Genomic DNA, 22,680 nt, shown 5'->3' on the forward strand with positions numbered 1-22,680 from the left:
GCATGCATTAATTTTGCCATAAATCATTCCAGTATTTGTTTTAGCTTAGCATTTTCTGCATTTTTAGGGCATTCTTGCTGTAAAATGGAGGCTTGCTTCACCAGGCAGAAAATTAATGTCCTAAACAGTAAGCCTGAATTCACTATCATTATGGACTCTACTTTGAAACAGTTAGGTATTTGTCACCTACTCAAGTAATACTTTTTAAAAATTATGTTGATAATATTGATAAATATGCATACAAAACTGGAGAGTCCTCTACCTGTCTTTTCTATAACTCTGCTGTGTTTTTTCAGCTGTTCACTGAGATGGTGGTTTTTTTTTTTTGCATTTCCCTATGAATATATCCATGTGCTTAAATTGTGAATAAATTAAGAATGCTTTATAAATATATCTACTAGATGATCAATCCCAGATTTTGTATGTAAGTGTCAACATACGGAAAAAAGAGATTGAATGTTTCTAAGATATGGCCACTTCAAGTCCTTTCCGCATCCCATTTACATTCTAAATTCACAGAGATAGTCAAAACATCCCATTTCTCAGTGCACCACAATTTATTTTCAACTCTATTAAAAATATCACACACTTTAGAATGAATCTACTATGCATCGTGGGAGAATAAAGTTTCATAGCTACTGGAATCTTTGTCAAATATGCTATAATTTATATATATATATATATATATATATATTTGAGCATCCTATAGCTTAATGTAGAGAAAGGTTTAAACATCTTTAATACTAATTTAAATTTTGATTTTTTTCAGTTTTATTGAGAAATAATAGACATACATCACTATATAAGGTTTAAGGTATATAGCACGATGGTCTGATTTACATATATTGTGAAATGATGACCAAAGTAGGTTTAGCTAACATCAGTCATCTCATATAGATACAATAAAAGAAGAAATGTTTTTCTACTTATGATGAGAACTCTTAGGATCTACTCTCTTAACTTTTGATTAATTGTTACGTGTCATTGCATGCTTACATTTCTGAACTACTTCCTAGGTTTAGACCTATTTTCTTCAACAAACAATATACACATTAGATGCTAATATTGTAATCTCCAATTTGCAAACCCGATTTAACACCCAGTATTAATTATGTACCTACTATAGAGCAGATGCTATATTTGCCACTGGAGATAGAAGAGGGAACAAAATCAGTCTCACTCATACTCTCATGGGCTTTAGAAACTAGTGAAACCAAAAAATACAATATACTGTTACAGACATGAAGGATTCACAGCCCAAGACTCAGTACTATTTGATGTAGCCACTTTGTGTTAAAATAATTTTTTCTGGATGTTTATTTGACTCTCATTAGGAATTATGTACTGAGCAGACCTCATGCTTTGAAATGTTTACTGTTATAATTTAAACTTTGTTACAAGAGTTTGTCAAGAAGCCATCATCACTAGCAAGCATGATGTCAAACTTCTCTTTGACAAAGAAGTGAATTTCATTTAAACTAAAAAGTATATGTGCACCAAGTCACACACACATCATTTCCTATGACAATGTAGGAAATATTTCTCAAAGATTAAGATATTCTTGTTGTTTATGTTTAAATCACTGTAGGTATCTGATCTTCAAACAAACAAAATTTTAAACTTACCATTTGTAAACTACAGGCCAGATTTCAATTTTCACCAGTGTAATTATGCTCTTTATGCATTTGGTCCATTTCCTGCTCTTTGAGAACTGGTGAAAAATGAATAAACTCACAATGCTCTGAATTTTGTCGTTGCTATGTTTCATTTAACTGGGAATTGTTTTAATTTGCCAAACTGTGAATTAGGCTATAAAGTAGTCAGAAACTCAGGTAAGAGGAGGTGAGTTTCACATTTTGGGTCAATTTGGAGGTCTAAGTGCTCTCTAAAAATCAATCTATCCTCTTCATATCTTAAATTACAGGCATGATATTGTGTGCTTCTTCCAATTTTTCTCTAAATAGCTTATCACCTATTTTTCTCCTCCAGAAGGAGGAAATTTATAAACCATAGACTCCTTAAAAACACCCAAAATAATATCTGAATTATGTATCATCATCTTCAATGCACTAAGCTTTCCTGAATAAACAAAATCGGCTTCATCAGTAGGTTTATCAACTATCAACCTGGTTGGGTATGTTTCCTTCAGAGCAGTTCTTCACACTAACATGCTGGAGCTAAGTTCTCTTTCTAGTCCATGCTACCTGTAAAATGCAGGTGTGAAGTATAGTGGACAAATAAATTTGCTGTCCAGTATCCGTTCCCCTTCTTTCGGGTAACAGGAACTTGAATTCCCTTTGGGAAAACACGACTCCTTCATTCCAAGCCATGGGGTTGGATGGAACTGATCTCATTCCCACTAACTGAGGTAGATTCTGATTAACATAAATGAGTTAGTCTGTACCATCCAGCTGTACACACAGACTGGTTCAGTGATGAACACGAAACTCAATAAGAGCCAATAGCACAGAAAGCTCTCACTCATCCTCTAGTTTTGGATGTGGGAGGATGTGAGACTGCATCTTGCCATCTTAAGGGGAAGCAGTCTGAGGATGAGGTTACAGATGGATGCTAAGAACACTATTTGAGCCCTCGTACAAGCACGACAAAAGTCAGTCATCTGAACTCCCAAATTCCCTTTTTTAAAAAAGCTGAAGCCATCTAGAGTGAAGTTTTCCATCACATACACCATAAGGAATGGCATATCTCAGTGATTACAACACCTTGTATCAGAGAAAAACAAGCAAGTAACATACAAACCAAAAATTCAGCAGTTACATTCTTCCCCCAGAGAAACAGAACAATGGACCTAATACCTCAAATCTCTGATTGCTGACTTTCTTTCCTTTTTTGTTCCAGACAATTTTAGGTCTTGGGTCTCCTGTCGCTTGGCAAATGAAAGAGGCAACTCCACCAGAGACCCCTGTCTGGTCAACGGGAGTTCGTGTAAACCTTGGAGGTGCTGAAATAAAAAGAAATAAACATCACAATTAGATGGAAAGTGGAAACACAGACTATTACCCCACTGCCACTGCTCTCTCCAGGGCCCTCAACCCTATTTCAGTCCATACATACATACATGCACATATACAAGGATTATAAAATTAGGAAAGCACCTTTTACATTTGAGGGTAGTTCAAAGGGGAGGGAGGTAACTTTCTGGTGAAGTTATCTGCTAGTGCTTTTATTGCTGAAATCCGTATTATGGCAGAGACGCAATAACGTTTGTAAAGCAACATCACACATTAATTTTTACTACCAGTATTTTAAAAAAATCCAATTTGTCCTCTGTAACAAAATGAGCTCATCGATCAAAGTGAGTAAAATTTTAGCTCTTTGCTTTGATGCCGCTATCAGGACACTGCCAGAAAGCAGCAGTGCCACTATTAAAATTAGGGACATTTAAGAGAAATTCTAGGAAATTTTAAAGAGACAAGAAATACAGCCCTGAGTTAGACGGTTTGGCAAGAAATAGAAATAGGATAATATGGTAAAGTGACTCTAACCCAGATATTGTGTGCTGTCTTACTTTCAAATGAACTCCACAATCTGCATAAAAAGATGAGTCAAGAAGCCTCCAAAGTCATAGCAAAAAAAAGAGTTTCTGTAAAGAAAGATGTAGACTTCAAGATTCCTAACGACGAAAGGCTAACAGTTGGAGGTTTTTGAAATGTCCTCTGTCTCCTTTAAATGTTCCTAACATACACTTTCCCTCTTAAAAGCCTGCTTGTTATCCACCTGGTATTTCCGGATCTAGAAATCTATTATATGAAAATTATATAAAATGTAGACAAATCTTTATGGACAAAGATATTAACCATACATTTTATTTACAAAGATTGTAAGTACTCAAAACATCAATTATTATAGGAATTGATGGTGAGATAAACTGGCATAATGATGGAACGTCATACAAATAGTAAATGTTGTAATTATAAAGTTTTTATTATATGCCATGAGAAATACTTATGACTCAATGGTAAGCCACGGAAGCATCACACAAAATTACAGATGAGAGCTATCAGGTAAAGAAAAATGCACCCCAAAACGGATAGGACAAAATATGCTAAAACATTAACGATGGTGGTTTGGGAGAAGGTATTTTAATTATTTTTCCTACTCTTCACATTCTTCTTGCTTCTTTGAGTTTTGACAATTATGTTATAGTTGGACATTTTTTAAACTCAAAAACATTTTACTTTCCCATTTTATTTTCTATTTTCTTACCCCTATTACAAATTTTCTCTTGTCTCCGGCCAGTTTTCAATGATACGTCATTGAAACAAGGTTTTAGTAACCATAGCTAAAGTTAATTTTGAAAACTATCCTTAGATTCTAAGTAAGAAGAAAATAGCAAAGTTCATCATTGTTTGCTCATCACCAGTATCTTCTCCGCCTTGTTTTCATGTTTCCCCTGTGATGCTCCTGCTGGCCTGATGGTGTGTGTCCTGACCCTCACCTTGATTTTCCTGGAGTCAGGGAAGCCAGATTTCCTTCTCAGCTCCACCATTTTGTATGTGTAACATCTTGAGGGGGTGCCTAACTTTCCTGTCTCTTAACTGTAAAAATATGAAATGTGAAATAAATTATCTTGCAGAGATCCCTTCCAGTTTTAAGGTATTAAATTCCACGATGAGGGAAAGAAGGGAGAAGAGAGGTGAGGGTATCTTTGTAATGCTGATGCTGGGAAATGAGTCTCCACTCCATCAGGAAATTCAACTTGGTGTTGGTAGAACCGGTGAAAACCCAGGTACCTGTTTGTTCAGAAACGCTAGGAATGAAAGTGGGCTCTAAAAATGCTGCTAGATATCACATCCAACAGCATCTCAGGGTGGCAATACAAACTGGATGATTACCAGAACTGTGAGCAATGTTTAAAATGATTTGAAATTGATTAACAGGGAGAGGAATAAAATACACAGTACACTGATGTCACTTTTCTGTCACAAACAAAAAAGATACTACAAGTTTTTATGGTTTTCATTCTGCTGTTGCAAACAATGCAAATTGATAATCACCACTTGCTTGTCAGCATCTAAATGGAAATTATAATTATGAAATTAAAATTCCTAGGGAGTTTCCCTGGAAAAACAAAATGTATTGCGTTGCTATTTTAAGTGGTACAGCACTGTCATTTTTAGGTACTTTCCTTTTTAAAGTCCATAGCTTAAAAATTGTCAACCCTAAAGGAAAATGAATTTTAACAACCCAGCTTCCCATTTAAGTTCTGTTTTGAAATTTCTCACAAGAATGCATGGACTGGGTGGAGGGCTGTTGCATAAAATGACTATGTACTAATCAGAAATTAAATAAAGAAGGTAGGATGCCATTTTTGATGCACTGGGATTTTTTTTTAAGGGAAAGTATCCTATTTCTCATCCTAAAGAATGAAGGAAATTTGGAGATTCTGACAATCTGCAAATAGGCAACAGTTACTCGGGAAAGTGCTTCCTAAATACTGAGTGGGGACAGTAAGAAGTCAAACTAATATAAAACCTAGAAGTCTTATTTCTAAGTGGAAAGCATAGGAGGCAAGCTCCCATGTTCTCAAAAAGGGATGCAACTATCATTCCAATGTTCAGATGTGTTTTTCTTTTATCTTCATTTTCTGGTCATACCTTACAGTTCTCATGCAAACATTGACAAGTTTAAAGATATGACCACTGGATGCTACGGCAAGGATTTTTTCTTTTTTTAAAACTTAATTGATAATTTTACTTTTTAAAAATTTTTATAGGAGTATAGTTGATTTGCAATGTCGTGTTAGCTTCAGGTGTACAGCAAAGTGAATCAGTTATACATATATGTATATCCACTCTTTTTCCATTCTTTTCCCATACAGGTCATTACAGAGTACTGAGTAGAGTCCTGTAAGGATTTTATTTCTGAAGATGAAGTCAAGTAATAGAATTAACCTAAAGAACTGTGGAAAATTTATTGAAATAACCAGTTAGGATCTGTTTCAGATCTGGGACTGTTTTTCTAAATCCCACTACACCCCACCGTAGTGACTCAGTATTCTTCAAAAAAGCAGCCCGAAAAGGATCCTTAAATTTATTCTTTAAAAACAAACACACAAAAATGAAATTGATCATGTTACATTTTTTAAAGGCATATCAATTATTTGCACACAGCTTTTTTTTAATTTTTAAATTTTTTTCTAAATATATGTTAAAAAAAAAAATAGCCTTCACAGACAAGAAAGTCATGACTTTCTTATGGGATCTGATGTCAATTTTCCTACATTTGTCAACCAAGTCCAAACCATGGAAAGGATAAATGCCATTACTCTATGATGCAAGGTTAACACTCTAGATAATATAGTAAAATCCTTTCAGTGAGCAGGTTTGTTGCATAAATAATCATCTTGGCTGGTCAGATGCTAACAGTGATGCTGTCAATGCTAGGCAGATGGCCAAAGGAAACAGATGAGAAAGAAAGAAGACTAAACATAACTCCAACAAACGCTAGAAGCAAGTAAGAATCTTCATTCCCAGAGGGGTCTAACAACACATAGCACCCACTCCCCCTTGTCTGTATCTCAGTTTAACAGAAGAAACTAAATGAGTCTTCTGCCTTCTTTTGTCAAGGGTATGTCCATATTTAAGTCATGCTCTGAAGATGGGAAGAAAGAGAAGAGAACCCACGTAAAAGAATAAAACAAAGACTTCCACTACACAGTCACACAATAGGACAGCCTCGGGTCTTAATAATCAAAGTCCCCATGATTATCCCATGAGATACAACCATAAATATTACGCTTGGTTTAAGAAAATAAAGAACTATCAGGAATATAAAGACGGAGAAAAAGACATTAAAACTTTACAGTCACCAATATTCAGATAAATACCCTTCCATTATTGTAGCTAACTGCCATTGCTATCCACCTAGAGCTGCCAACATTGTGCTCTGCAAAATGCACTTCTGTTCAAGCTGGTTTTGACAGGTAAGGAGTATGACCTTTTATTAAACCAATGCCAGGCAGAGGTCAGATTACTGTTAGACCCAGAAAGTCTATTTTCTAAATGGAAAATAGAGAAGCTCAACATGCATATGAGTCAGAACAGAGGCATGCTGGATATTCTAGAACGTGTCTGCCGTGCTCACGTGCTGTTCAAAGACTGCATTCTCGGGATGCATTCACAGAGCAGACAGGAGCTCCAGGAATCAAGTAGATTATTATTTCCTACACAGCTTGAGAGGAGCCACAGGCTGCTGATTGATTTTTCCTTCTAAGAGGTTAGATTGCTTCTTACGAGTATAAGCAATGCACAGTACCTTTAATGCAATGACTGTAATGTTTTGATGCCATATCAGGTCTCAAGTTGCTAGGCTTTCTGAAGACAAGATGATAAGCCCAAAGAGCACATAAGGTGATTCAATTCAGGGGACAGAACGTACCAAGACCAGCAAATTGCCTTTGACCATCCTTAACAAACTGCTCAAAGACAAAACCTTCCTTTAGTACACTACATTAAGTAGAACTAGACATTAAGTGAGGAGAACACTCACGTCCACTAGTAGCAGCCATGGAACAAAGGGATTTACGAGAAATTCTTAAAGGTTAAGAAGATGACTCAGGTTTGTGGGAACTTGACTGGCCAACTGAGAATCACTTAAAACAGGTCCCTGGAAAGGACCACATGTTACAAAAGTGAAGAGATGAAATGATGGTGCCGTTTGCCTAATTTAATTCTAATGAATAAGCCACTTCTGCAGACATCAAGGAAATATGTGGCACTGGGAACAAAACTAACAGCATGTAAATACTTGGCTTTGTTTCTTTCAGCTGATTAACATTTCCTTAAACAGAGAGTTTTGATTTTAAAGGGATATTTGTCACAATAATGTACTTAAAATCTTGAAAGGGGCAGGTTAATAATGTTATTAAACGATACTGAGGGAGAGGATGAGGAAATGTTCAGTAAAAATATATAGGTAGTCCTGTCTTTAGGAATCTGCTTCCTCCCTAAAAGGTATCTGTAGAATTTATGAGACTGTCAGGTGACCTCATCTCTGTCCTTTCTTTTTCTGCAAGAATCAGGGTGAGGGCTCTGAAGGGAAGCTCAAGAACAGGGATCTGGAGGTCGGTGAGAAATGCAAAGCATAGGAGGTGAAGCCGGGCTGATGCTAAGGGCCATGGCCAGGTCTGAAGGTTTAGGAGGACAAGAGCCATTGTCACAGGGTTTACATTCCCGTCCAGTCACAACACACTCTACTGCCACTGCCCCAAACATAGAAAACGGCCAAAGTTTGTGTAGATGATGGATTTTCTGTTCTGATTCATTGGGGTAGGTAGCAAAGTGTGCCCAAGATAGCAGTACAACTGTACAGGCTCATGACAAGGGAAGAAGGTGGAGGTCCCAGAGTTGATGTTTAACTGTACGGAGGGCCAGGATCCTGGCACAAGACACCAGGCTGGACTGGTTTCCATGGCAGATGTTCTACATAAACCCGGGCCTGTGGGGACATCTATCCTATCACATGGAATCTGAACAGGGTCACCTCTGACATCCATGGCCAGGATGGACCTTCAAAGTCAGACTATTTTTGAGCCATCTATGATATTTCTTTTTAATACAACTCCACAATCTTTTAACCTTAAAATCTGATTTCAGGAGCATTATACTTCAAAATGGGATAAAGAAATAACTACTCTTCAGTGAATTCCATGCACTGGACTAAATGTTTTCTATATCTTATATGCAGTGTTTTCCATAGTCCTGTAAGAGTATACCATTAATCCTATTTTATAGAATTTTAGAAAGCTTTATAGTACTACATAAATTTAGAAGGGAAGAAAGAGTCAGGGAGAAAACGGGAAAAAGAAAGGAAGGAAGGCTCACTGAGGTTTAGCGTGAATCATGGACTTTTGATCTAATTGTGAAGTCCTGATGTTTTTACTGTGCCAAATTAGAAGATGGAAAGTTACAAAGATGCTGCACGGACAATATGGTATAACTCGATTTATGGTATATTTTCAAATCAAATCTGTTTTACTTAACCATAAAAAGTATACTGGCTGTTTTCTCAAGGGTTTGGTAAGTACTTTGTGCTGTATTACAGCAATTATTTTTCATTAGGTAAGTGAGAAAGTTCACCCAGAATGCGCATGGAAGTTATTTTCCTAACTTCCAGGAGCCGACTGAAATCAGGGATACATAAAGTGTGATGCCTGGGCAAGAGACAAAAATCAAAGCCACAAAATTCAAAAATAAATCACATAAGTTCCAAGTGTAGTATGGTAGAATACTTTTGTATTTTTCTACATATAAGTTCAATTTGTTCATGATGGCAAAAGACAAGAAAGTTCTTGACATCAATTTCCTCTCTTCCTTTTCAAGGCATTTTGACAACATACTCTATGCATGTCTAGACCATTAATTTTTTTTAACATCTTTATTGGAGTATAATTGCTTTACAATGGTGTGTTAGTTTCTGCTGTATAACAAAGCGAATCAAGTATATGTATACATATATCCCCATATCTCCTCCCTCTTGTGTCTTCCTCCCACCCTCCCTATCCCACCCCCTAGGTGGTCACAAAGCACCAAGCTGAACTCCCTGTGCTATGCGGCTGCTTCCCACTAGCTATCTATTTTACGTTTGGTAGTGTATACATGTCCATGCCACTCTCTCACTTCGTCCCAGCTTACCCTTCCCACTCCCCGTGTCCTCAAGTCTATTCTGTACGTCTGCATCTTTATTCCTGTCCTGCCCCTAGATTCTTCAGAACCTTTTTTTTTTTTAGAGTCCATATATATGTGTTAGCATACGGTATTTGTTTTTCTCTTTCTGACTTACTTCACTCTGTATGACAGAAACGAAATTGACTTATTTGTAGATCATTAATTTTATTAACGCTTCAACTCCCAATTCTCGGCTGCTAAAATGATTACGACAGCATTCTCCCATTGGATAAATAGACGTCTATGCCTCTGTATAACTATCAATATTTAAGGTGACTAACGATTGATATGTATACTAACAGAAAGGAAGGGGAGAAGGAGAAAGGAAAGAAAGAAAAGACGACAGGAAGAGATTTGACTTAATGAAAAGGTATCTCCCACTTGAACTTCTCCTCAATGCCAGGTCCTTATTTCTAATGTTTGAAAGACTACCTACTACTATCTCAAAATCATTATGCTGAAAACACACCATGCCATCTGCCTTCCCAATCCTACTTCTCTTCCTAAGTTTCCATGTTTGTTTGTGGCACTCCCACTCTCCCTAACACTCAGTCCTGTGCTTCAGCCTCTTCTTTGTCTTCCTGGCCTTTGCCTCACTATCATTCAATTATTACGTCCTATAGATTCTGCTTCTAATATGTCCCACTCCCCTTTGTTTTTTAACGTCTATTCACAATGACCATGATTCTCCCTTTAAGCTGGACATTAGAATCACTTGGGAACCTTAAAGAAGTAAAAAGCTATAGGTGCTCAGACCCCTCCCCAGACCAATTAAAATTGAAAGTCAGTGGATGAGGCTGGGTGATTAATTTCAGAAGATGCCAATGATCAGCCAGGATTGAGAATCACTGAATAATATCATGATATCTGTGCTTTCCCTTCCAGTCACCCTAACTTCAAGTTTTTATTGCTACAATCTATATTACAAATTACTGCTGATCCGATCCTTCTTTTCCTTTTCATTCTTATTCTTTCAGGTTTTGTTAAACGCATCTATGATTAAAGCTCTTTTCCACTCAAAATAAATAAATAAACAAACAAACAAGCTTTAATAGCTAACTGCTGCCAAATAAACCAGAAATTCTGTTTGCGTTTTAAGACCTTTCAGAGCTGCTGTGGACCTACTTTCCCAAATATGTTTCTACTATCGCCCATCAGGAACCTATAATTCCCTGCGTCAATGCCTTGGTATAAGCTGTTCCCTTATATAAAATGCCTTCTCCCACATTTTAAAATTTATAGAATTTACCCATTTTTCAATCCCAAATTAAATATCTGAAGTTTTCTTTGATCCTCCCATTTGGATAAGATCCACTATTCTTTTAACTCTCTTATCATACTTTTTGTATTTCTCCTATGAGTTAAAGCAGTCTATCATTTATTACAGATATTTTATACATGATATTTTATACATATGTATTTCTCTCTCTGCTTATTAACTGAACCCTGAGAAAAGCATCTGTGACCTGGTCATCTCTGAAATCTCGTAACTCCTAATCCCACCAGGCACATAGTAAGTGTTCAATACATACTTAGACGTGATAAAAGGCTCTCCAAGGTACTATACCCTCTAATCTTTGACTATACACTTTTCAGTACTTACGATGCATAATATTGTTGTAAACATGATAACTGTGCCTCCACTTGAATTATATTTGCTTAGAGCTTGATAAATTAGCTGAAGAAACAAACTTCAAGTAATATACATTGACACGGCAAAATACTGATGTGACACGGTGGGAGACTAATGGATCCATACCAGGTCAAAAGTTGGCAAAATACAGCATATCCAAATCACAGATTCATGCATCCTACTGTAGGACTCAATTCAGATGAAGTATAATGTAATACAACAGATCTCACCTCTTTTATGAATATCATTGTACCTCATTGTTACCACAGAGCTCTCCTATTTTCTGACACTTTGTTTTTTTTAAATAAATTGACTTTATTGTTCTGACTGTACATTTTTATTATAAGTACATTAGAAAACATAAATAAATTAAAGGAAGGCATTTTAAAACATTCTAATGGTTATCGTTTTGATGAATGGCTTTTAAGAATTTTTCTATGTCCGCTTAACATATACTGTCTACAAAAAAGGAGATTATACTGTATGATTATTTTATAGCCTGCACTTCACTTAAAATATATTGTGAATATATTTTCTGTCAATAAATATTTAAATGGAAAAGGCTTTAATATTATAAAGCATATAGATATATTTTAATTTACTGTTAAACATTTAGGTTGTTTCCAATTTTTTAGTGTTATAAAAGTGCTTATTCTTGTATTTATATCCCTACACATATACATCATTCCTATATGTGATGCATTCTTACATGTAAAACTAACATGTATGATGCATTCCTCTATGTAAAATTAAAGAATTAAAAAACTATACATTTCTAAGGCTTTTTATACACTTTAACAAATTATGCTAAAAAACTCATATAGTCATAGGAGGAATAAATATGAGTGTCCAATTACCTAGACCACTGCCAAAGCTGAAAATTAGCACTTAATCACTGGCAAATTTTTCATCCTTTTTAGTTAAACAGAGGGATAGAAGGTAGAGGTCAGAGGGTGATCAGTATAGAGGAAAAAACTGGAAAATTTACACCTTAAAAATGAATCCTCTTCAGATACTCCTCAAATCCTGCCTTTTGCATTTCCCCTTGGGATGAAAGAATATAAGAGGAATACTTAGTGGTGAATACTTAAAGACCAATGAAGAAAGAGGAGAAGGAAGAAGAAAAACTATCTATCAACATGAAACTACTGAAAGTAGTACTTAAATGCTATAGAAAATAATGTTCGATTTAAAAAAGTCAAGACATTCACATCCGTCTTAGTCTTTCAAATTGTTTTCCAAAAAACAATTAAGATGAGGTTCCCTATGAATTAGTCAGTGCACAGTAGTAAAACAGATTTCTTGTTTGTCCTATTTCAAAATATATTAATACCCGGGTTATAAACACTTATTTTACAGCCGTAAAAGTTGCGCAGTCTCACTACCGTAACTTTTTTTTTTTTTTTTGCGGTACGCGGGCCTCTCACTGCTGCGGCCTCTCCCGTTGCGGAGCACAGGCTCCCGATGCGCAGGCTCAGCGGCCGTGGCTCACGGGCCCAGCCGCTCTGCGGCATGTGGGATCTTCCTGTCCCGGGGCACGAACCCGCGTCCCCTGCATCGGCAGGCGGACTCTCAACCACTGCGCCACCAGGGAAGCCCACTACCGTAACTTTTTTTTTTTTTTGCGGTACGCGGGCCTCTCACTGCTGCGGCCTCTCCCGTTGCGGAGCACAGGCTCCCGATGCGCAGGCTCAGCGGCCGTGGCTCACGGGCCCAGCCGCTCTGCGGCATGTGGGATCTTCCTGTCCCGGGGCACGAACCCGCGTCCCCTGCATCGGCAGGCGGACTCTCAACCACTGCGCCACCAGGGAAGCCCACTACCGTAACTTTTTTTTTTTTTTGCGGTACGCGGGCCTCTCACTGCTGCGGCCTCTCCCGTTGCGGAGCACAGGCTCCCGATGCGCAGGCTCAGCGGCCGTGGCTCACGGGCCCAGCCGCTCTGCGGCATGTGGGATCTTCCTGTCCCGGGGCACGAACCCGCGTCCCCTGCATCGGCAGGCGGACTCTCAACCACTGCGCCACCAGGGAAGCCCACTACCGTAACTTTTTTTTTTTTTTGCGGTACGCGGGCCTCTCACTGCTGCGGCCTCTCCCGTTGCGGAGCACAGGCTCCCGATGCGCAGGCTCAGCGGCCGTGGCTCACGGGCCCAGCCGCTCTGCGGCATGTGGGATCTTCCTGTCCCGGGGCACGAACCCGCGTCCCCTGCATCGGCAGGCGGACTCTCAACCACTGCGCCACCAGGGAAGCCCACTACCGTAACTTTTTATTTAACATACAGCCATGGGATATTATGACCAAAACAAACAATCCTCTATATTCGCTGTGTCTGGGCCATAAAACTTCTCTGAACTATCGACACGCTTAGTAAGACCGACCATCTGTTTTCGTGTAAGACACTCACTGCAACCACTGGCTTAGCAACACAAATTTTAGAAAGGCGTGCCAGTGGTCCAGAATCACTCTTAAGATAGAATCAGCGAAGCCATTCTTACCATTCCTTATGCCAGACTCATGCATCCTTAATGAAAACATGTTATCAGCAGCACTATTTATATATTCACTTAACATTTTCCACTTGAAGCCTCTGGGTTCACGTACTACCTACTTATGCATTCAAAATACCAGGCATTTTGACCAGGCATCCATTTTCATTCAATAGAGTGATAAAGGCCCTTACACTGAAACAGATGAAAAGTCATGAAATCTCTCTGGCTCATTCATAAAGATGTAGGCAAATGACACAATATTTATTGCCTTTTTCCACATTTCCTCTAAATGGTAATGTACTCACAAGGCTATTTAACACAGATACCGTATTTGACAAAAAAGAAACTCTACCGACCCTTTAGCATCTTTCTGTAGTTAGTTTTCAAAGCAGATTCATTTACATCATTCACTGCTAATTTACTCATTAACCATAATTTATCACATCAGATGTGCTGATCATCATTAAAAGTAATCATTTATTCCTCCTTCTAACCTGCTGCTTACCGTGTACCTGCAAATTGGATCACACAGGAGAAAGGTAATTGGATTATTTGAAAAAAGAACATGAAAAGACATAATTTAAGTGGCAAAGGGGAAAAAATGACAAAACAATGTCATCTTTGGCATTTTTTCATTGAATTCTTTCCAAATTTTATGTTACTAAATTCCAGAATATTGATTCTATTACCTCCCCTCTAAGAAATTTCCAATATATCAACTATGTGAATTTTGTTTTATTGTTTTTTAAGGAAACTGGAGTGAAACGCTGTACTGGCTTCACTTTAGAGACCGGTTCCACAAAGAGATGTACTGATGTCACTGTAAGTGCTGAAAAGCTTTGAGCTGACATGAACCACTGTAACTCCCGTCTTCTAACCAAGGTTAGGTGTTACCACAACTGGCAAAAGCCTGGATAATTTCTTGTAAGATAGATCCATCTTCTAGGAATAAATGCGACCACAATTTTTCATCTATCAATTTCATACTGTTAAGTTAGCAAGGTAGTTTGGGAGATGCAAGTAGCTGAAATATTCCCAGTAGCTATAACATGGAAAGGGTATGTGTACAAACACACGTGCATACTTTCAGTGAGTGGTAAAACAGATTGCAAAATGAAGTTCAAACATATCTACTGGAGAAATTTAGAAGCAGTATCATAAGAAAATCTTGTTTACAGACAAAGTAGCATCTCTACAGATACACTGTTTTCATGTGTTACAAAAGCGTTTTGTCTACAACAGAATATTGTGGAAAATGAGCTGCGAGAGTTTTTATAACAAAGGCAATGTTAATTGTAAATATAGAGAGTTTTATAATAAATATGATGTTTCCTAAAGAAAGTCCATAATTAATACTACCTTCCAAATAAATGACGTTATGATTTTTAAGTGTTTCAAAGATGAAACACGTGAACATTTCATTGTTTAAAAATATTTCCTTCAAACTCAGTGTTTTAAGGGGCACTACCATTTGTTAAGAGGTTAGTAGATACATAGTGGATAAAAATATAAAAGACAAAAATGCAAAACAATGAAAAAATTGACTTGCCTACATACCAGAATTGCTTTAGACTGAAATTGTGATTTTAAAAATATATTTGAAAAACACCCAGCACTATTCACATTTGAACCAATACTCTGATAAAGATCATGATATTCTAAGTTTAAAAGGCCTATGTCATAGCTTCATTCTGTGTAATGCCTAGCTTATTGTAGATATTCGATACCTTTTAAATAAAGTACTATTATTTTGGATGTATGGATAATTTAGATATGAATCTATGTCCTTCCACTAATTTTCCACTAAATTAGATTTTTTACAAAATTCACTTCTCTGTAGACTCAGAGCCAAAAATTATTTGGCGATGATTTCCAGGATTCCAAATACTCTCATTCAATATTAGGTAACTATTTTAGAACCAATAACAATTTGTAGGATAATAAAAACACTCTTTTCTGATATCCTTCCATCCTTTCTAAAATAAAATTATTTTTTTTTAGAGTTAAGAGAAAGAATTAATATCCATACAAGCAAGCTGGATATGAGGAAAGTGTTCCTTCCATAAGATGTCTCACTGAGCTTAATCTTGCTAACCATGATTGATCTGTGTATTCTCAAAAAGAGTGGCCTGCCACTCGTCCATTCTCAAATTCTACCCAGTGAGCTATTTGGGGGTACGAAAGATGGAAAGCATGACAACTGGTTCTGTGCTAGGGCTGTGAAGTCATGTACCAGCAAGCAATGATAATAATAGATGATCACCCAGGGCCATGGACTGGCCCTGTCCACACAGAAAACGCAAGTTGACATTAATTGGATCCTGGCACAGAGAGAATAGGGTACAATTCCTTGGTTTATAGATGAAAATAAACCTTTAAAGAACTTTAATGAGTCCTAGATGGACAGAGTATAATACAATAATGAAATTCTTGCTCTCTCTTTTTTTTTAAGCTACATCTCCGTCAAATAACCTTATCAGCATTTCCATGACAGCATGTTAAATCTGAGGAGGAAATGTCTCATTCCTGTCGCCTGTGAACTGAAACACATACACACTACAAATTTAGAAAGCCAACAAAAGGAGGGGGAGGGACCTTTTTTGTCCCATCCTCACTGAAATCTGTTATGCTCTGGCAAGTCCTTTTGTTTCCATTTTCCGAATAGCATAGGATTTATCGACATAAACATCCATCTCACCTCGCCTGGTTTAAAAAAAAAAAAAAAGGTAACACTTGAATCTAGACACAAGGTTACACTACTCAAGTATTATGCAAACACTCTTCAGTTGAATTAATTTTCAAATATCAAGTCCCTTATTTGTATCCCTGGGCAGTGCAGCCTCTGGTCCCAGCTCATTTTGGTGCCGATTATGCATGCTTTTCCAGAGAAACACATTATCTGAGCCCCAGGAAGACGGGAGGCATTCCAAAACAGCACAGACAGTGAGGACCTTTATTTGCCAACTAACTTTTTTCCCCCATTCTCTAATTTACGACGCAGGGTGTTAAAGAAGAACACATAGGGTTTTCCCACACAGAAATAACCTTTATGAAAAACCTGCAAACGAGATCTTAATTACACTATTTACCAATATAGACTGCATGACGAAATAAACGGAAACATTTCTTGCTACAGCTTGTTTTCTTTTTTTCCTAATTTAACTGTTGCAGGCAACGTCATAGCAATTTAAGTTGGTTTTGTGACAAATTATGAGGACACTTATTTTAGAAGGAAAATCAACCAATAATGACCGCCTTGGCACATGGCTTTTGTTCAGAGCATAAACAGAAGCTGTGGCTGACAGCTGATGGACCCAGTCCCCTGCTATCCTTAGAACACATTTGCAGATACCCAAGGCCTCTTGCCAGACTGAGGCATGTAGTAGCCTCCCTTGCCATCCAACAGGGCTGCACTGACCAGCTTATGCTGAATACAATCAAAGGACACTGTTTTAGGACCTCCTACAAGCTTGGGCCTAGCTTTAGATGCTAAAAATACTGTTTTAATTATTAACAGTTCCAACAAGGCAATAACAATGGCCTTTTAGCAACATTCTAAACTATCAAGGTATAACCCCAAGCACTTCAGGTTTTAGACACATGCCCAAAAGTGTTTTTGTTAGTGACCCCAGATTATTAGGAACAGAAGAAAATGCTTCTTTTGTATTCTGTGTAACAGGAGCATTTGTGAATACAACGCCAGGCCACATGTGAGAATCTGGATGAACTTCATTTTCCAGAATTAGAGAAAGGGCCTGTAGATTATCCTGGGATAAGCTTTTATCCAACACCAAATGAAAAGATAAAGGCTCCGGGACGCTAAAAGTTAAGCAATGCATGCTACTTCTTTCCCTGAATCATTATATAACTAGCCATAGTCACTAATTTAATCAAAGGAAATGTTGCTTTAAAGTTCTCTGCAGCACCTTTGTCAAATTTTACTGTCTGAAGTCTTTGGTAACCTAGTGAGAGTTCCACCTGCTTTTTGAGGTGCATCTAAAAATGCCATGAAAGTAGATCTCCTTTCAAAAAACAAAATGAAAGAGGAGTCTAAAGGGATGGGCTGCAATTAATAATCAAATATGTATCAGTTACTCTAATTCATTAAATAAATGGCCTTTGGGGTTGTCAGAGTGTCTTTTTAAGGCAAAATAAACTATAGAGAAAGATAAAACCAGTGTTTAAAATCTGCAAAGCAAAGCAGTCCCAACACTTACAGAGACTGAACTAAAAATGGAAAGCATTTGGGAATACAGACATTACTTTTTAAAGAGTCCATATGAAGGCTACGCACCCCTTTACTAATCAGCCAAAGGTTTTAACAGTCCAACTGCTTCTACCAGTGCCATGAACTCTCTCATACATTCCCACATGCTGCATCTGCCTTAAGGATCCCATTCACTTCTGTAGTATGCCTTTCTTCCTTCCCATGCTAAATGGCTGAGCCTTGCCTGAGAAAATCACAGCACTGTAAGGGCTAGAGCCATAGCAAATTCATGATCTACAGCCTCAGTGGGACCCTATGCCACCTCTCAATTATCTGCCCACCCTTCACCGCTCTCCAGAAGTCTGCCCTGTACTGGCCTCTCCCCTCCAAGAGATTGATGCTCTTGCCTCCTACTTCAAGAGAGAAAATAATGCCATCCAGTGTGAACTTGATGGCAGCCACATCCTATCCACTGTACAAGAACTTCTAACACAGAGACAATTTTTCCCTTCAGTTTATCCTCTTCCAGACCAATTGCTTCACTTGTTTTTCTAATCCCCCTCTCACCATCATAAACAATTTGCTATATCAATTGTCCCTGCTCTGTACACAGTCAACATCTTCACTCTCTCCCTAATAGTTACTTCCCTTTAGAACAGGATCTCTTCCAACTGATATATTGAGTCAAATCATTCTTTCTTTAGATTCCCATGGGGAGAGGGAAGTCAGGAGGGGCAAGATACGGGTAGAGGATCAACAGGTACAAACTACTATGTACAAAACAAACTACAAGGTTATATTGTACAGCACAGGTATTATGGCCAATATTGTATAATAACTTTAAATGGAATATAATCTACAAAAATTTTGAATCACTCCATTGTACACCTGAAAATGACATAATATTGGAAACCAACTATACCCCCCCAAAAAATATGTTGCATCCCAGGAATCCCCACAGTCCTTGGAGAAACAGGAAGGCTAGATGACCCTAGCTCAGACCTTGCCAAACAGAGTCAATTACTCCCTACTCTATACTTGTGTGTTCCTTTTAAACATTTCCATTGCTGCACATTTCACTCTACTTATATTTTTTTCATCTTCCCTCTCCCCTGCTAGTCTGTAAGACAAAAAAAAAAGGCATGACCTGTAAAGCACTCCTCTAATATGTAACTTTAACCAAGGATTATTCCTCAAATGAAGTTTACTGAATTACCAGTGATTTTAGGGGATTCAAGTATATACCTTTTGTATATGAATATACTTTGGTTATGGCCAAAATGTAGGGGAAAAATATATATGAATTAGGTACCTACTTAAAGAAATTATTGGCTAAAGTCTATGAATATAAGCTAGGGTATATAGATAGATAGAAAGACAGATAGATAGATAGATAAAGATAGATAGAAAGAATATATACACACACACAAAGATTTTATTCCTTCTATCAAATTCAAACACTGATGGATATTTTAAAAGATTTTCACTTCATAAGTACTAAGGGTTGTAATAAAGAAAAAGTACCTTACTGAAGTAACCAATAATCATTCTTGGTAAAAAATAAACTTAATACATGAATATGGTAATTGGTTTCCCTTCCTTGCACATCCTTGCATTTTAGCCTTGCATTTTAGCCTTGCATTTTAGCCATGAGGACGGTATTATTATTCAAGATCATTAACTTGCCAGGTCTGCTTCTCAAGTTGATCCTGGTATGTGATATTATTAGTTCTCCCTCTCTCTCTTTTTTTTTTCCTGTTAGATATTTTACCCCTAGTAACTTAATGGGTTTTTCTTTTTAAAGCAAGTTTTTTTTTCTTTTTAAAGCAAAACAATTTTGCATATTCACACATAGGACAATATGAATTTATTCAAGATCCCTAAGCATAATTTGGAAAGGTAACTGGAATTATATTAATGATAAGCAAGCAATGAGAATAAAAATAAATGATCAATAGTTTAAAAAAATAAAACAATTAAGGAAAGATGAGAATATGTTTATCACCAAGTGATAAATACAGCCCAGTTGAGGAAGTACTCAATTCTCTGGTTATCCAAAAATGCATGGAAGGTTTTATAAGTAGGGAGATTTCACATGTGCTCTTTTCCCTAAAGCACCCAAATAATCTATGAACACAATCTCTGCTTTACTCCCCTGTCCCTGTGGGAAAATTTATGAGTAGAATGCATACTTTAATGGCAGAAAGGCTAATGTGCCTTTTGGGGCCAGAATTTATTATAATTTAGGGTTGAAATAGCAAAGCGCTCAGCAACACAGTTTGCTTTTAAATGCACAATGACCCCCTCACCCCCAAATTATAAAAAGCATTTTCCAGAAAAAGTGAGCTTTGTTTTACCCACTTTAGATACTGAACTTCTAAACTTAAAATTTTAAGCAACAATAATAGGAATATGAAGGTATACACATCAAAACATAAAGGGGATTAAAAAGCTTTGAAAAGGTCAATCAATGATGAATGAGCAGATATATTTCAGTCACTACCAAATGGCCCTGGAAATGCCACATATGTGAACTTTTTCACAATTTTCACGTTTCTTTTACTCCCTGGAGCCTGAACCCTCTTGACACTTTCTATCTCCTTGAAATTAGTTTTTTGCTTTTTTTAATATCCCTTCCACTGCCCTCTTTTATATTGTCACAACTTTGACAGGACTTGCTTATCTCTTGATGTGCTTTAGTTAGAAACACTCCTCACTGCCGGTTGTCCCAAACTCATGCAATCCATTTAACTGACAGTACTGTTCAGTGAAAGCACAGCTGCAACCAGGCCATGATTCTGCTCAAGAATCTTCAATGGCTCCCTAGTATTGCCTACTTAATGTATGGCCAGAAGCTTTGTTGAAATAATTAATTAAACATAATCTTATGTTATGTCCCTAATTTGCCTGACATGACCACAATTCTTACTGCTGACAAACGTGTCGGAGACTTTGCCAAAAACACCATAATTTCATTACATTTTATTTCAAAATACTGAGCACAGCCACCTGCAACAGAATCACCTTTTGTTGCTTATTAAAGACACATACTGTATGTTTCAGTCCAGATTTGAATCAGAACGTCAGAGTAAGGGCTGGGAATTTGTGTTGCTAATATCTCCAACAGATGATGTTTAAGCATACTAAAATTTTAGAACTTCTTGTGTATTTGTTAAGATTCCCATTCTTCTGAAATACTTTCACCAAAACATCTGCTTCTTGAAAGCCTATTCCTCCTTCAAGGCTATCCCAAATGTCTTCTCCTGGGTGAGGTCTTCTCTGATCCCTAATCAACTCTGATTTCTAAGGATTCTGAACTCCTTTATCACTGACCTCTCTCATGGTGAGACGCAAATTTACTTTGAGCTTAAGGAAGCTTAAGCTTCAGGGCCCTTCACTTGCATAGACCTCGCATGTCACACTGGCATGAACAAACGCTTTGTAAAATTTGCAGTAATCAGATGTTTCAGCCCCAATCACTTTAACACTACTCATACTTCCTGCTTCGTGCACAGCCGTGTTAGAGAGGCTATAGGCAACTTTGGGGGGTTCCAGTTAGGGAAGGTAAACCGGGATACATTTAGTTTGGATTTATCAGAATATATGATTGTGGTTCATGGCTCAGTTATTGCTGGTCATCGGGTATAGAAGCAATTTCTAGGTCTATTCCTACTGCTCATTTTATCAACTCATCCAGCTCCTTCTATGAGGACACCAGTGACAAACTGGTCGATTCATATCATAAATTCAAGGAGTATTATGACTTGTCACTGTGCAAAAAAAATAGAATGCGCTGAAATATCACTGAAATTATATTTCCAATAAAGTCATAAAGCTGACTAAAAATTTTCAAACTATTAATCTTAAAAGTACAAATTTTCATCAACATTGCTATAGGGAGGACTGAACAATTTTTCTACTCTCCATATGAAAAACGATATTACAAAACTGCCAAATAAGGGAGCAATGGAGGAGTACAACTGGAAAAAAAAAAAAGGAAAATAGTTTGACAGGTATGGTGGGGAGCTAAAAACAATTATATATTTTTCTAGATTTTTATATGATACTTGTCAGCTTTCTAAATTGATAAATTATCTTCTCATTCTAAATGATTTGAATTGTTGACCTTACTCATGTATTCATAATTTTCAATTATTTTTCAGAAAACAAGTCCAGCAAGTTGTAGAAGCTTAGGGCCTCCAAACTCTATAGCCACTTTGATCTTCCTCCTGAAAATAAGCTGCATGATGTCAACTTACAGGCTCTTATCTCAACTCTCCTCCAAAATGATATACTGCAGAATGGGAGGGCACGCTTCTTACTAAATTTTATATCCCCTGGAAATCTCATACTGGCTTAGAAAAATGGCACCTAGTAGTCTCTCATTAAAGATCTATTTCTAGCAAACTGATTTATTTCTATGGTCATATCAATTTACAGATTCCACTTCAAATAATTTCTCATTATGCTATTAGATACCCTTTCATAATAGTTTAAAAGCAATTCTCAAGAGTTTCTAAATATAATGGATTCATTTTCTCTTGACCAAATTCTTGGCAGAAAAATATTGTTTGTTTGTTTAATTAATGTATAGGGAACACATTTTGTTCCTTTATGTCCCTTCCAAATATCTAAATTAAGAGACTGATGCAGACAATGTAAAC

General features: G+C 37.1%; 1 protein-coding gene across 8 annotated transcripts in view; it reads right to left on the minus strand.

Annotated features, from left to right (window-relative positions):
- PTPRD (protein tyrosine phosphatase receptor type D) overlaps positions 1–22,680 on the minus strand; it is a 1,004,024-nt gene that overhangs the window by 316,871 nt on the left and 664,473 nt on the right. For all 8 annotated transcript variants that reach the window (XM_024734238.1, XM_024734244.1, XM_024734243.1 and 5 more), the window contains one exon: positions 2,817–2,962. In XM_024734238.1, coding sequence (XP_024590006.1) covers positions 2,817–2,962 — 146 coding nt within the window. The remainder of the gene's footprint in view (positions 1–2,816; positions 2,963–22,680) is intronic.

The sequence above is a fragment of the Neophocaena asiaeorientalis genome, unplaced genomic scaffold (assembly GCF_003031525.2).
Source record: "Neophocaena asiaeorientalis asiaeorientalis breed wild unplaced genomic scaffold, Neophocaena_asiaeorientalis_V1.1 scaffold256, whole genome shotgun sequence".
Lineage (NCBI taxonomy): Eukaryota > Metazoa > Chordata > Mammalia > Artiodactyla > Phocoenidae > Neophocaena > Neophocaena asiaeorientalis.